The 16786-nt window shown below is 34.1% G+C and overlaps 2 protein-coding genes across 3 annotated transcripts; both read right to left on the bottom strand.

The window, feature by feature from the left end:
- Positions 1–4988: 4988 nt before the first annotated feature.
- LOC102949205 (putative olfactory receptor 56B2) lies at positions 4989–5948 on the bottom strand. Its single transcript, XM_007083260.1, has one exon. It carries the CDS (start codon positions 5946–5948, stop codon positions 4989–4991), a length of 960 nt encoding a protein of 319 aa, XP_007083322.1.
- A 7758-nt stretch (positions 5949–13706) lies between these two features.
- LOC102948912 (putative olfactory receptor 56B2) lies at positions 13707–14855 on the bottom strand. 2 transcript variants are annotated; one of them, XM_042959274.1, is made up of 2 exons: positions 14837–14855; positions 13707–14644 (listed from the first exon to the last, which is right to left on the bottom strand). In XM_042959274.1, the coding sequence occupies exons 1-2, from the start codon at positions 14853–14855 to the stop codon at positions 13707–13709; spliced, it is 957 nt and encodes a 318-aa protein (XP_042815208.1). The 2 variants fall into 2 exon arrangements, with proteins under 2 accessions (XP_042815208.1, XP_007083321.1); XM_007083259.1 differs by lacking the exon at positions 14837–14855 and having other exon boundaries at positions 13707–14663.
- Between the last annotated feature and the right edge of the window lie 1931 nt (positions 14856–16786).

The raw sequence follows: 16786 nt of genomic DNA, 5'->3' as shown, positions 1-16786 counted from the left end.
TATATATAAATAAAAATATTTTTGAACAAGATGTGCAAAGCAAACCATACACAAAGTATGCACAAAGACTTTTGGTTAACAAAAGTCATACATACACACTAAATGCATACCCCAAAACTAGTCCAGAGATATTAATGTCAGACAAGAATGAGACCAAACAAGCAAATTTTGGATCAAGATCACTTTTGAGAAACAAGATTACATGCTTGACACAGTTCTATTCTCTATGATTCTACAAAGTGTTTCATTTGCAGTTATGAAATGATTTTCCATTTACAAAATAATAGAAAACTCTGAAATAACATTTTTCACTTTATTAAACCACAGTGGAAAATTCAAAAGTGGGGAATTCACTTAAATATATTGAAACTCATTAGCTAATCTTCAGTTTCTTGTATAGCAATCATCTGCCATTTCTTGTATAGATTTAAATTGCATTGAAGCTCATAATTGCAACACTAACAAAAGCCTTGTAATGTACAGTACAGATAGAATAATAACATGAGTTTACAATATTAGCATCATCCCTTATTCACCAATATTGTCATCATTCCTCTTTATCAGTCTTGTAAATTTCTACTTAATGTTTGTATACATTATATTTTTCATATTTCATTTCAAAATTATTATTAAGAAACAAAACTATAATAATTCATATGTATATGTATTTATACATATATATGTGTGTAATAATTACTATGGAAATGCAATAGACTTTGAAATGCATTGACTGATGTAATTTGACCTGTGTCAAAGTTGTTGAAACAATAGGATCATTTCTCATTTCTCCCTCTCAATACTTTTGAATAGTCAACTCTTGGCACCAGGTGTTCATGCAACAGGAGAATGTAGAATACCCCTAGAGTGAGAACAGGAATTATGTCTCTTAGATTACATGTACTCCATTCTTAAGAACACATTTTTATATCTGAGATAAATATCCTTTTTATGTTCCTTGTGTTTCCTTTGGATAATTCTACTGTGATTACTATAACTGGTATTATTGTTATATGAGTCATTTAGGTTAATCTTCAATGCATTTTTAAAATCTCAGCTAAAGGGGCGCCTGGGTGGCTCAGTCGGTTAAGCATCCGACTTCAGCTCAGGTCACAGTCTTGCGGTCCGTGAGTCCGAGCCCCACTTCGGGTCTGGGCTGATGGCTCAGAGCCTGGAGCCTGCTTCTGATTCTGTGTCTCCCTCTCTCTCTGCCCCTCCCCCGTTCATGCTCTGTCTCTCTCTGTCTCAAAAATAAATAAAAACGGTAAAATAAAATAAAATAAAATAAAATCTCAGCTAAAGATCCGAATTAACTGAGTAATATAGCATTAACCACCAATTACATTAGAATTTTTCTAAAACAAATTTCAGTAATTTCAATACATTATAATTTAATTTTTCTCTAAGGAAAATGGACTCATTATGCTATGGGTGGGCAAATATGTAGAAGTAGTAACATCAACACAGGAATATCACCACTTATAAAGTACAATTTTACATCATCTATTGTCTACTCTCTTTCCCAAACCCCATAAACAGGAAATTTGTTTCCTCACTAGACTGTCCTCAGGGTAACCTCATGCTCTTCTTTCAATATGACAGTGGATTCCTCCAAGTAGGTTTTGTTATATAAAATGGAAGATACACATCACAAATAAATCTCTCTAGAAATGTAGCAAGTTGGATTACCATTCTGAGAACAAGGAGAAGGCAGGTAAAGAGCAAGAGTGTTCTGACCATGACTGAGAACTATTCTCTAGCTCGCCACCATTTCCTTGTATCGTATGGGGTGATTCATACCTAACTTCTGCTGAACAGGAACAGTGATTCCTATTTGGTTAGGAAGATAAAAGATATTCATAACATCATGGAAATTTAGTTGCACTAAATTGTAACCTGAGAATTGGGGAAATAAACACTTTTAAGAAAACCCAACCTTTGACAACATTTATGCCTTCAAATGGGTGGATGGAATCAAACCTGTAATTCTCAAATAGAAATCAATTCAATTCATATACTCTCAAAGACTCTCCCTAATTTATCTCAGTACTAACAAAAACAACAAGAATTTTGTCAGTTCCAGTTTTGTGCTTTCTTTAATACCTTAGTTTCTGAACAGCAAAAACAGTGAGTAGAATGCAATCTGGTCCAGGTGTTCAGGGTATGGGTCAAAAACATTATGATTCTACCATATATGTACATTCACAGCCTGAAAACTCTAAATCCCTTGATATCTGTACCATTGAACTGAATCTTTAGAGAAATATATGTGTTATTTATCCCAAAGGAATATTGCACAACATTTGGAGATATAGGTTCTGGTACTGGAGTCAAGTAAGAGTGGAAGCTTTACATTTTCTTAAGTAAAATAAATCTTTAAATTGTTATTAATATCCATTTTACTTAAACATTGTGTAAATTAAGGTGTATAATATGATAATTTGGTACATTTATATGCCGTAATATGATGGTCAAGGTAGCAATAATTAGCACCTATATGATGTTACATAATTATTCTTTCTTTTCACTGGTATAACAAAGTTGTAGTCCCTTAGCCAGTTTGCTAATTTTAAATATTGTAAATCAAGGGGAGAGAAAAAAGTAACAACTTAGGCTGCCATGATTCTGACATTATGTAAGCTTTACATTCGTACTGTCTATAAGGTCATATACAAATAAAATAATAATTTTACATGCATATACCTATATCTCTGTACTTGTGTGAGAAAAGTATTGGGTGGGGGATGGAAATGAAGGTAATTTCAATAAATATTAGCAATTTTAATATTTATTGAGAATTTTGTTTCTTTCTGTGAAAGACATTAGGACCACAGTTGAAAGCACTTAAAATGTTTCAGAAAGTTTGATGTACTCTCGCATACATTCATGTCTTTTTTATTGGTTTATTTTCTTTTTTTCTAAGTGAGGCTGATGATAAATATTATGGCGCTGTAGAAATTCATCCAAAGATCAGGCTTATTATGCATACATATTAAGTAAGAATATTTAGACACCCAAATTTTGAGATAATAATGATGATGGTGATGATAGCAACATATCTGATTTTAGTTATTAATAATGTTAATTAGATAATAAGATTCATTCCTGTATATTTGTATTCATTGGAAAAAGAAAATTATTTTGGAGGAAGATAAATAGAACTCTCAAATTCCATAATTTAGGGGTAAATTTTGATTTCTCTTAATAAATATTTACTATACGTTTTGGAAAAAAGGTTTGGGTAATACAATATTAACATATAAGTTCTGCCATTTTCAATGGACATGTATTAAGCATTAACAGGATTATTCAGTAGTATTATGACTACATAAAAGTACATCACATGTACTTATACCATTCCTTTAACCATTTTCCACTTTTAATCATATTTAATTTTTTTATTTCACAAGCTATGTAACAACAAATATAAATGGAGATAACACTTTTTGCATGGTTTTCGACTTTATAATTTTATTTTATTGAGGTAAAATTCACATATCATCTATTACCCATTTAAATCAATTAATGTGCATAATTAAGTGGCTTTTAGTACGTTTCCAATGCTGTGTTACCATCAGAAATATATAACTCCAGAAAGGATTCAGTCCCAAACAAAACCAGAAAACAAAACAAAACAAAACAAAACCTTCATAATCATTAATCAGTACTCCATTTTGACCCATCCTTCCAGTCCTGTGCAACAAATAATTTGCTTTCTAGTTCAATGGACTTACTTATTCTGGACATACCAAATAAATGGAATTTTGCATACATGTACAACTGGTAGCTTTTTGTGTCTGGCTTTTTCCACTCAGCACAGTGCTTACAAAGTTCAGCCATGTAACAGCATGGATGAGTACTTTATCCTATTTATGGATGAATAATAATGCCTTGTATGAATATGCCTCAACCTGTTTGTCTATTAGGCTGCTGATAGACATTTCCATTCTTTCCTTTTTTTTTGGCTAATATTGCTATTATGAGCATTTGTGTATAAGTTATTGTTATAATATTAGTTGTCATTCATTTGGGTATATACTTAGAGATTGAACTGCTGAGTCATATGGTAATTGCGTTCAAATTTCTGAATAAATATCAAACTGCTTTCCACATCTCATGCATGATTTTATATTCTCACTAACAATGTATGAGGATTGTAATATTTACACAAAATCTCCAACACTGGCTAATTTAAAAAATTACAGCCATTTTAGGGGCACCTGGGTGGCTCAGTCACTTGAGCGTCCGACTTCAGCTCAGGTCATGATCTCAAGGTTGACGAGTTCGAGCCCCACGTTGGGCTCTGTGCTGACAGCTCAGAGCCTGGAGCCTGCTTCGGACCTGTGTCTCCCCGTCTCTCGGCCCCTCCCCACTCATGCTCTGTCTCTCTCTCAAAAATAAACTTAAAAAAAATTACAGCCATTTTAGGGGATATATGGGGTCTATTGTGGTTTCATTTGAATTTGTCTAATGACAAACAAGATGAGCATGTCTTTATGTGCTTGATGGAAATTGCACATCTTCTTTAGAGAAATGTCTATTCAAGTACTTTTGTCCACTTAAAAATATATGTGACACATTAGAAAGCAAAAGACAAATGGCAGTATCAGTATCAGTATCACTACTTACACCAATGCACGTCAATTAAACTCCAATTTAAAAAAGATTGGCAGATATCTGTTCTAACTACCTCAGTTACACATTATCTAGAAGTTTTAGCTAGGGAGGCCAGGTAAAAAAGTGAGATGCATATTCTATTCATCCCTCCCTTGGATTCCTTGAGATAATAAGCATCATTTTGTTCATCTGGAAATCATTCTTGACAATGAATGTTTCAAATGTAGTTATATTTTGAAGTTTCATTTTCACCAGATTTCTTATACTGAGTAGTTGCCAGATTATATGTTCCTTAGTTCTTTCTGCAATATGCAGTGTTTGAGAATATAATCGATGAATTAATATGAAAACTAAAAGTGAGCCTCATGGTCATGTTAGTTGCCCTTAGTGTTTAGCTTTAGAAACTTATACACGCCCTGTCTCAGCTCCTTATTCTTGAGTGCATACACCATGGGGTTGAGGGCAGGAGGAATGGTATTTTCAAGTACATTGAGAAGAACTGGGACAAGGGGAAGTGTGATTGCTTCACTATGGGTGATGGAAATGACAATGACAACTGTGTAGAAAAATAGGATTAGGATGAAGTGGGAAGCACAGGTACTTAGGGCTTTGGAAGCAGCTTCTGCTGAGTTCAGTTTCAGCACTGAGTGTAGTATCAAAACATATGATAAAAAAATCAAAGCCACATCACTCCCCATCAGTGTCCATGCCAGAAGTAGCTGGTAGATGCTGTTAATTGTCCTGTCATCACAGGATAAGCTAGTGACTCCAAGATTAGAGCACAGGCAGTGCTCAATTTGGTTCTGTGAGCAGTAGTGTCTCTGAGCAGCCAACACAGGCACTGGGATGGTAGTTAGGGTATTTCGGAGGGCCATGAGCACAGTTGCTTTGACCACAAAAGATTCCGTGATTATTGCTGGATAGTGTAGTGGTTTACAAATGGCTACATATCTATCTATAGCCATACAGACAAAGATACCTGACTCCATGCCCATGAAGCAATGTATAGCATACATCTGCACAAAGCACTCAGGGAGACTGATGGCCTTGGCGTTGAACCATAAAATAGCCAAAATTTTGGGCATGATGTTGGTAGCCAGTCCCATGTCTACCACAGCCAGGATCCCCAGGAAATAGTACATAGGCTGATGCAGTGTGGCCTCCTGATTGATGATGATCAGGATAAGGATGTTGGCAGTGAGAGCTAAGAGGTAGAGCAGAGCCAGGGGCAGGGAGAGCCAGTGCTGCCAGGTGTGAATGCCTGGGAATCCCATCAGAATGAACTCAGAGACCTGGAACTTAGAGATGTTGGAATCTCCGGGATGCTGGAACATCCTTCTCTAAGAGGGAAAATATTCAGAGTCATTATTCTTTTATTTTAAATGTTTATGTATTTTTGAAAGAGAGAGAGACAGAGAGAGATAGAGACAGAGACAAGGAGAGAGTGAGAGAGAGAGAGAGAGAGGACAATTGAGGAAGAAGCAGAGAGGGAAACACAGAATCCAAAACAAGCTTCAAACTCCAAGCTGTCAGCACAGAGCCCAAGGGAGGATCAAACCCATGAACCACTAGGTCATGACCTAAGCCAAGTCGGACATTTAACTGACTGAGCCACCATGGGCCCCAGGGTCATTATTTTTAATAACCTCTCTGATTACATTTGGAAAGAAGTTATCCATGTTTAAGATGTTGAAATTGAGGGTTCTTCATCTTCATTATTCTGATCCTACCACTAATATTTATGGACACTTCTGGTGAAATGAAAACTGTGATAGCACTTTCTATGTGTTAACTCAGTTAATCATCCTAAAAGTTCCATAAGACAGAACATATTACTTACACCATTCCATAATTGAAGAATTGCACAGTAGAATTTTCAGGACCTTGGTCATTATCTTCTGTCTGGTAAATCATGGAGCCTGAATAAGAGAAAAGTGATCTGATACCACAAGCTGGCCTCTTCACTTTGATTTTGCTATGGGGTTACTTTCTTTACAGACTGTTTGACTCATCCTTCCAGCTCTGGGCAACAAATAATTTGCAGGTATAGAATGAGAGTACAGAATGAGAGTAGAGATGTTTAGGCATTGAGAGAGTACAGAATGAGAATAGAATGTTTAGGCATTAAGACATTTAGGTCATGGATCAGGTTATAGATTTTGAAAATTACTGCATTTACTCAGGTACATGGGATTTTTTGAGGTATTCATGAATATTATTTAGTTTTAATGAAAATGCATGGAGTAAATTAGTATACCCAATTTTTTTGTGAAGAAACAAATTTCCAAAATTTCTAATAACTTACCCAAATCCAAGTAACTAGAACAGAGAGAAATGTGTTTCAGGAATCTCAGTGCTCTTTAAATCCAATTGATTCAAGTTTTGAGTAACTTTCTCCTATTTCTACATACTTTTCCTCTTGGAGCCAAGTAGATCCTCTCACTGTAATGAGTAATACATGTTTTTGAGAATATGAGTTTGAGATAAGGGTTTTAAGTCATATTACTGAATTACTGTATATCTAAGCAATTCCTTAATTCAATAATTTCTTCATTAAGAGGTAAAAGTGAAAGACTTTTACTATGTACTTCTACCAAATATAGGCTATTTATTATTATTTCCCTTAAAACTGGACATATTAAGAACTTAATATAAAAACAGAATATTTGGAACATATTGTGGTTCAAATTATAGTATCTACAGAATAGCAGTGTATAAATAGACATGACACATATATTCTTCCTCACCCAAGTAAACACATTCTATTATGTATATACATCATAATGAAGAGTTGTATATTAAGAAGATATGTATTTATGTAAATATACCTATTCTGTTTTATGTCTGTTATTTTCATAAGATATTACTTTCAATTTTTTAAATTTTTATAGCTTGCTCTTTTATCTTTAATTTTGGATCTATTTGTCAAATATCTTGGAATCTTTGAGCATGAATTCACAGTTAATAAAAAGTCTTTGAAGCTGATGTGAAACTCCAGGTGATGATTGAGTCTCAGCAATTGGTAGGATTTACTTTGGTCCTCTTGGGGACCTCTTTGCCCCATTGTTGACATCCTTAGTTATCAGTGTTTACAGGTCTTTACTCACTCATTTTTTAGAAAAGAATCCACATGGTTAATTCCTGGAGGAATATGTGATGGACTTCCAGTGTTCTTGGACACTCTGGGCCTCACACTTGAATATGAATATTGAATTCAGCCCTTTCATTCCCCCTTGCCCACATCGCAGTGGATGCATCTGCATGTATAGTACATGTTAATGTTTCCTCCCAGGATTACCAGGCATCATAAGTTGATAATTAATGTTGTGTTGCATAGTGGATGAGTCAGAGATGTCAAGTTGTTCTTTATGCAGTTTTCCAACCTACATTTCTCTTTTACCATAATTCGTATAGAAGAATGAAAGATTAGATACTTCAAAAAGCAACACTTTTTGGAAGTAGCAAAGCAACATAAGGCAAACTAATTAATAAGAATGCTCTTTGAATACTGTCCTGGTGTCATCACAGATCAGTCAAGACTAGAGGGATGATATGGTTTTCCACTCACAAATTAATAGAAAACCCTGAAGTAATATTTTCAATTTATTCATCCAAGGTGGAAAATGCAAAGTGGGGAATTCACTGAAATATGTTGCAACTCATTAGCTAATCTGCAATATCTTGCATAGCGGTATTAATGTGCATTTAAGCTAATAATTGCAAGACTCTCAAAAGCCTTATAATTTGTATTATAGATAAAGGATAGTAGGAGTTTGCAATATTAAAATTTGATTTCTTACATACTAAAATTGTCATCAAGTCTCTTTGTGAGGTTTGTAAATTTCTCCTTAGTATTTATAGATAATTATATTTCATGTTTCTTTTAAAAATTATTGAGGTACAAATCTGCAACAACTTATATCCATGTATATATACTATGTATTTGCACACCCATAACATTTGATTACTGCATATGTATGATAGATTTGAAATGTTTTATTTATTAGTATTTGATGAGTGTTACTAGTTGTCAAGATGTTGAAAATAGGATCATTCTTCATTTATTTCTCTGTTTTTTGAATAGTCAATTCTTGACTCAATGCAAGAAAAGAAAGTAGAAAATGAGCAAAAGCATACAAACCCATAAATTGAGTTTAAGAAATCTGTCTCTGATATTACTTGTGCTCCATTCTTAAGAATATATTTCTTCTATGAGATAAATATTTATTTTCCTTATGTTTCCTTTTGATAGTTCTAGTGGTGATTACTCTAATGGTTTTAATATTACCTGAGAGATTTCAGTCCACCTTCAATACATTTGCCAAATTCTCAGTTAAAGCTCCAAGTTAATACCATATAATATAGCAATAACCACAAATCATAGCACATCTTTTCCATAACAATTTAAATGATTTCAAAACATTATCACTTAATTTTTCTGCAAGGAAAATGTACAGGTATATTGAGGTAGTAGCATTAACACACAAATATAGCTGTTTATAAGGTAAACTTTTTTATCATCTATTGTCTGTTTTCATTTTCAAACTCCATAGACAATAAGCATGTTTCCTCACTGGATGGTCCTTATTTTACAACCCTGAGTGTTCTTTCAATATGACAGAGGTTTCCTCCAAGTAGGTTTTGCTATCTAGAATGGAAGAAGCATAGTGACAAATAAATCTCTCTAGGAATGAAGCAAGTAAATTAGATTCTCATTCCAAGACAATGGGATGACAGGTGAAAAGCAAGAATGTTCTGACCATGACTGAAAACTAGTCTCTAGCTCTTCATTTCTTCTGGTCATGGGGATGATTCATATCTCACTTCTGCTACAACAGGGCCAGTGATTCCTGTTTGGTTAGGGAGATAACATACATATTCATAATCGTGAGGGAAAATTACACTGAATGGTACTCTGAGAATTGAGGAAATGAACATTGTAAAGAAAATCCAATCATTTATGGCATTAATGCCTTCAAATTGATGGATGGAACCAAACCTGTGTTTGTGAATTTATAATAATCAATTCATATATCCTCAAAGCCTGGTTCCTATTTATCTCAGTACTGACAAGTTTATTAAATCCTGTCACTAGTCTCACTTTTGATGTCCTTTAGTACCTTAGTTTCTCTGTAGAAGACAGATGAATGAAATCTGGTCCAAGTGTTGAGGTAAAAAACGTCCTGATGCTATGTATATGCGCAACCCTCCACCTCTAAATCTCTTGATGTCTGTACTACTGAATTGAATCTTTAAATAACAATGTTGTTATGTCTCCCAAGGGTATATTGCACCATATTAGAGACACAGACGCTGGTATAAGAGTCAAACTAACCCTTACTGAAGTAGAAAAAGAGAAGCTTTACATTCTTACCACTTATGAGATGGTGCACAAATAAGAGAATAATTTAATATGCATGAATATTGGTGTACTTGTGTGTGAAGAATTATGCATGGGGGGTGAGAATGAGACAGGAAATTTTAATGAAAGTTAGTGATTTTAATATTCATTGAGAATTTCGTTTCTTTTAGTGTCAAGTTCTTCAGGACACAAGTTGAAAGCATTTAAATTTTTCACAAAGTTTCAATCACCATCACACACATTTATGTGTTCTTTAATTGTTTATTTCACCTTAAAGTGACAATGTTTATGAATATTATGGCATTGTAGAAATTCAGGCTCAGGTTTATTACGCCTACATATTAGGACAAGAATATTTTGATGCTGCAATAAATAATAAAAATTTGAGATACTAATGATCATGGTGATAATAGCAATTATAAAATGTAATATCTGATTTTATTTTTATGACTTTTATTAGATAATGAGTAATGCTTATATATTTTTATTGACGGAAAAAACTAAAATGAGTTTGGAATAGATAAACAAAACTCATATTCTATAATGTAGAGGTAACTTCTAATACATTTCTTAATACACTTTTGCTATATATGTTTTTGAAAAAAGTTTGGATAATACCATATTAAAATAAATTCTGCCATTTTCAATTGACATTATATAAGAATCACATTCAAAATAGGATTATTCATTAATATTATGATTATATAACATTACATAATATGTATTTACATAATTTTTAAACCATTTCCTACTCTTAGACATACATATTTCTTTATTTTGCTGGAAATGATCAACAAATACATATGTAGAGAACATTTTTAGCACTTTTTTCATTTAATCTTTTCTTTTTGAGGGGCAAAACTCACTTACCATAAAATTACCCAGTTAAACTGTTTGAAAATGTACAATTGGGTGGATTAAAGTACATTCTCAATGCTGTGCAAGTATTAGCACTTTATAATTCCAAAATATTTCTGTTAGCTCAGAAGAAAATTCCATAACCATTAGTCATTCCCTATTCTCCTGTCTCTCTTGCCCCTGACAATAACTAATACGCTCTCTGATTCAATAGATCACCTATTTTGGACATCCAATAACTGTAATCATGAAACATGTAACTTTTATGTTTAATTTTTTTCATGTAGCATAATGTTTTCAAAGTTCATCTCTATAATTGCATGTATCAGTATTTCATCCTTTTTATGGATAAATAATAATGCCTGTGGATGAATATGTCTCAGCCTGTTCATTCATTAGGCAGCTGATGAACATTTGGGTTCTTTTGATACTAAGGGTTTGAACTGATTAGTCATATGGTAGTTGTTTTCAACTTTTTGAGTAATTTTTGAACTGTCTTAACATCTCCTGTATGATTTTATATTCCCATCAGCAATGTGTGAGTACACCAATATTTCCGCAAAATCTCTGACACTGACTAATTGAAAAGAATTAAAGCCATTTTTGTGAGAACAAACTGAGGGCTGATGGGGGGTGGGAGGGAGGGGAGGGTGGGTGATGGGTGTTGAAGAGGGCGTCTTTTGGGATGAGCACTGGGTGTTGTACAGAAACCAATTTGACAATAAATTTCATATATTTAAAAAAATAAAGCCATTTTTGATCATATTATTTATTGTTTTGGTGTTGAGTTATATAAGTTCTTTATACATTTTAGATATTACCCTGATTTATATATCATTTGAAAATATTTTTTCCCATTCAATAGGTTGCCTTTTTGTTTTGTTGATGGTTTTCTTTAGTCTGTGAAAGACTATTTTGGTTCATTTGTGGTTTTGTTTCACTTGCTTAAGAACATATCTAGAAAAAAGTTGCTAAGGCCAATGCCAAAGAAATTACTGCATATGTTTTCTTCTAGAAGTTTTATGATTTCAGGTCTCACAGTTAGGTCTTTAATCCATTTTAAGTTTATTGTGTGTAGGGTATAAGATAGTGGTCCAGTTTTATTCTTTTGCATGTAGCTGTCCAGTTTTCCAAACACCATCTTTTGAAGAGACTATATTTTCCCCATTGAATATTCTTGCCTTCTCTGTTATAGATTCATTGACCATATAAGCATGGGTTACATTCTGGGTTCTCTATTCTGTTCCATTGATCCCTGTGTCTATTTTTGTGTCAGTGCCATATTGTTTTGATTACTACAGCTTTGTAGCATATCTTGAAATTTGATACCTCCAGCTTTGTTCTGCCTTCTCAAAATTACTTTGTTAGCTTAGGTCTTTGTGGTTTCATACAAATTTTCGGATTATTTGTTCTAGTTCTGTGAAAAATGTTGGTATTTTGATAGGCATTGGATTGAATCTATAGATTGCTTTGGGTAGTATGGACATTTTAACAATATTGGTTCTTCCAAACTATAAGTATGGAATATCTTTCCATTTGCTTGTATCATCTTCAATTTCTTTCATCAGTGTCTTATAATTTTCAAAGTACAAGATACTAAAAAAAAAACCTCTGGTGGGAATGCAAATTGGTACAGCCACTTGGGAAAACACTATGGTGGTTCCTCAAAAAATTAAAAATAGAATTACCATATAATTCAGTAAATCCACGTCTAAGTATTTACTCAAAGAAAATGAAAACACAAATTCAAAAACATATATATGCACCCCTGTGTCTTTTTGCCATAATATTTACAATAGCTAAGATATGGAAGCAACCCAAGTGTCCATAGATGAATGGAGAAAGAACATGTAGTATATATATACAATGAAATATTACTTGCTATAAAAAAGAATGAGCTCTTTCAATTTGCAACAACATGGAAGGACCTAGAGGGTATAATGTTAAGAGCAATGTCAGCCAGAGAAAAATAAATACCATATGATTTCACTTATATGTGGAATTTAAGAAACAAAACAAATGAACTAACAAAGAAAATGGAGACAAGCAAGCAAACAAACAAAAATCCACTCTTAAATACGGAGAACAAATTGTTTGCCAGAGGAAGGTAAGGGAGGAGGGGATAGGGGAAATAGATAAAGGAGATTAAGAGTGCACTTATCGTGATGATAACTGAATAATGTTTTCAATCATTATATTGTACACCCGAGACTAATATAACACTGTATGTTAATTATACTTCAACAACAACAACAACAACAACAACAGCAAAGAATTAAGGCCAATTTAGAGGATATAGTGCTATCTTGCGGTTTTGATTTGAATTCGTCTAATGACTAATGATGTTGAGCATTCCTTCATGTGCTTGAAGGAAATTGCATATCTTCTTTACAGAAATGTCTATTCAAGTCCTTTGCTAATTTTAAAAGATATAAGACACATTAGAAAGAATATATACAAACGGCAGAAATTGGTACTATGTTATTACTAAGCAAATTAATATGCATGGACTAAACTCTTCCATTAAAAAGAAGAAACTGGCATATATCTGCCTTAGCCACCTCATTCAACATTGTCTAGAAGTTCTAGCCAGGGCAACTAGGTAGGAAAATGAGATGCATATTGCACTTGTCCCTTGGAATCCTTGAGACAATCAGCATCATTGTGTTATGGCGAAAAACTTTTCTGACTACCAAGATTTCAAATATTAGTATCACCCCTTTTTGTGAAGTTTCACTTTCACCACAGTTTCCTTATACTAACTGAAAGTTGCCAGTGTACATGTTCCTTAGTTCTTCTGCCATGTGTAATGATTGGATAATATGATGGATAAATATGTGGGAGAATTATCTAAGTGAGCCCATTGTCAGGGTTAGTTCTCCTTGTCCATCTTCAGAACCTTATACAAGCCCTGCCTAAGCTCCCTGTTCTTGAGTGCATACACCATGGGGTTGAGGGCAGGAGGAATGACATTGTGTAATACATTGAGGAGAACTGGGACAAGGGGAAGTGTCATTGCTGCATTATGGGTGATGGAAATGACAACAATGACTGTGTAAAAGAACAAAATGAGGATGAGGTGGGAAGTGCAGGTACTTAGGGCTTTGGAAGCAGCTTCTGCTGAGTTCAGCTTTAGCACCGAGTGAAGTATCAAAGCATATGATAAAAAAATCAAAGCCAGGTCACTCCCCATCAGTGTCCATGCCAGAAGTAGCTGGTAGACGCTGTTGATTGTCCTGTCATCACAGGATAAGCTAGTGACTCCAAGGTTAGAGCACAGGCAGTGCTCAATTTGGTTCTGTGAGCAGTAGTGTCTCTGAGCAGCCAACACAGGCACTGGGATGGTAGCCAGGCTGTTTCTAAGTGCCATGAACACAGTTGCCTTGACCACAAAAGAATCAGTAACTATTGCTGGATAGCGTAGTGGTTTGCAAATGGCTATATATCTATCTATAGCCATACAGACAAAGATACCTGATTCCATGGCTACAAAACAATGTATGACATACATCTGAGCAAAACACTCAGGGAGACTAATGGCCTTGGCACTGAACCATAAGATGGCCAAAATCTTGGGCATGATGGTGGTAGCCAGTCCCATGTCTACAACAGCCAGGACACCTAGGAAAAAGTACATAGGCTGATGCAGTGTGGCCTCCTGATTGATGATGATCAGGATAAGGATGTTGGCAGTGAGAGCTAAGAGGTAGAGCAGAGCCAGGGGCAGGGAGAGCCAGTGCTGCCAGGTGTGAATGCCTGGGAATCCCATCAGAATGAACTCAGAGACCTGGAACTTAGAGATATTGGAATCTCCGGGATGCTGGAACATCCTTCACTAAGGGAAGAAAACAAAGTTACTGTACTTAATATCACAAACACTGTAAGTATTTGAAAAGGAGTTACCTGGGTTCATGAGATTAAAAGGGGTATTCATCTTCATTATTCTCATTTCAGTACTAACATTTGTGTGATATTATTACAAAACTGGAATGTTGGTAACACGTTTCAAATTAGGAGTCATTCAATCATCACAAATACTCTATAAAGCAAGTTGTAAGATTTCAACTCTCTGATAATTGAGGAATAGAATAGTATAGCAATAGGGTCTTGCTTATTATCTTCCATATTATGTCATGGAAGCTTGATAAAAAGAAAACCATCTCATGTCATAGCCTGGTCTTTGACTTTGCTGGTAGATTGCTTTCTTTGTAGACCAAATGCAAGTCTCAGAGTAGAGATTTCCATGCATGGAGTCTTCTCAGATGACAGATAAGGTTATAGAATATTATTTATATGTCATTAAAATATATGAGTTCAGTTAGTATATCAATTTTATAAGCAGTAAAGTGCTGTCCAGTATGCTACTTACCTAAGTCCATGCAACTATAAATATGGGTTTTCAACATGGGTTGGAAATCTCAGTATTTTCAAACCAGTTCTTTCTGGTTTTGTGTAACTTTCCCCTTTTGGACATAGTTTTGCTTCTTAAGTAGTCCAGACAGTCACATTATACTTAATAAAGCAGAAGTGAAAACAAAAACAAAACTGACAAACTAATGAGTATGGGATCAATATTTTATTCAGAAGTTCTGATAAGATCAAATTACTCTCTATATAAGACATTTCTTTGATATAGTATTTTACTAATATTTTGTATTTAAAATGAAAGGAGATTACATTGTGTGTTCTTTCAAAATGTGTGCTATTTATTTATTTCTTCTTAAGGATTGCATATATTAAGGATACAATATAAATAAAGAGTATTTAAAAATAATTGTGTCTTAAAATGATAGTATGTACAGAAAGGTAGTGTTAATATAGTCTTGGTGGATATATTCACCTAATCCAGATAATGGCATTTTATACTCCTTACAACATAATGAACTAATTAAATGAAATAAGATGTAACTATTAATTTTTAATTGTTAAGAAAACACAGCAATATTTTTAACAAATATGCTAAATTTCAAGTTAAGAATTAAAAATACTTGAGATCGAAATGAAGAGATAAATGTAATTAAAGTTTTTAAAATTTCAAACTGATGCTATAGTAGTTTAGATATATACTATATAGGTTAAAAGCTCTAGTGTTTATGGTTTGGCATTTTGACACCCAAACCTGAACAGTGAAATAGCTTTGGGCGTGCTATTTTGGGTACTGACAGTGAGATTCCTTCATCAGTTCAGAGCAATGGAATAATTTCAACTTCACTTAAAAGAACAAACAGAAAGACTGTTTCTAACTTCCCAAAGAAGGAGCAATAATGGGTGTCAGTGTCTAGTTCATTAAGTTAATATACATATCTCCCAAAGAAAGCAAAAGCAAGGGGTGGCTTAGTCGGTTAAGCATTTCACTTTGGCTCAGGTCATGATCTCATGGTTGATGAGCTCCAACCCTGCGACGGGCTCTGTGCTGACAGCTCAGAACCTGGAGCCTGCTTCAGATTCTGTCTCCCTCTCTCTCTGCCCGCTCCCCCCCGCCCCCCCGCTCGTGCTCTGTCTCTGTCTCTCTCAAAAAAAAAAAAATAAAAATTAATTAAAAAAAAAAAGAAAGCAAAGACATGGTATTTGTGTAATTTATATCATTTATAATGCCTGGCACTTAATATACACTCAGTACATATTTGTTATATGAAAGAATACTGGAGGAGGATTAAGCAGTTTATATGCCCATGATTCTTGAATTATTCATGAGGAGGTTTGAGCTGTTAACAGACATAGTGACATATTCACGTATGTTAAAAATGTAAAGGAATGATGTAAGGGAAAATGTAATGGAGAATGTTAAAAAATGTAAGGGAGAAGCAAATCAAAACAATATAGAGTTAGAAAAGAATAATGGATATTTTATCAAAACAAAAATAAAATAATGGATATTGGCATGAAAAAGACAATTCATATACATCGGTAAATACAATAATTATTAGAATACATTTGCAGATTACAGGAGGA

This window comes from Panthera tigris, chromosome D1 (genome assembly GCF_018350195.1).
Source record: "Panthera tigris isolate Pti1 chromosome D1, P.tigris_Pti1_mat1.1, whole genome shotgun sequence".
NCBI classification, from domain to species: domain Eukaryota; kingdom Metazoa; phylum Chordata; class Mammalia; order Carnivora; family Felidae; genus Panthera; species Panthera tigris.
The sequence above is the reverse complement of the archived record's forward strand: the minus strand, read 5'-3'. Positions and strand labels throughout refer to the sequence as shown.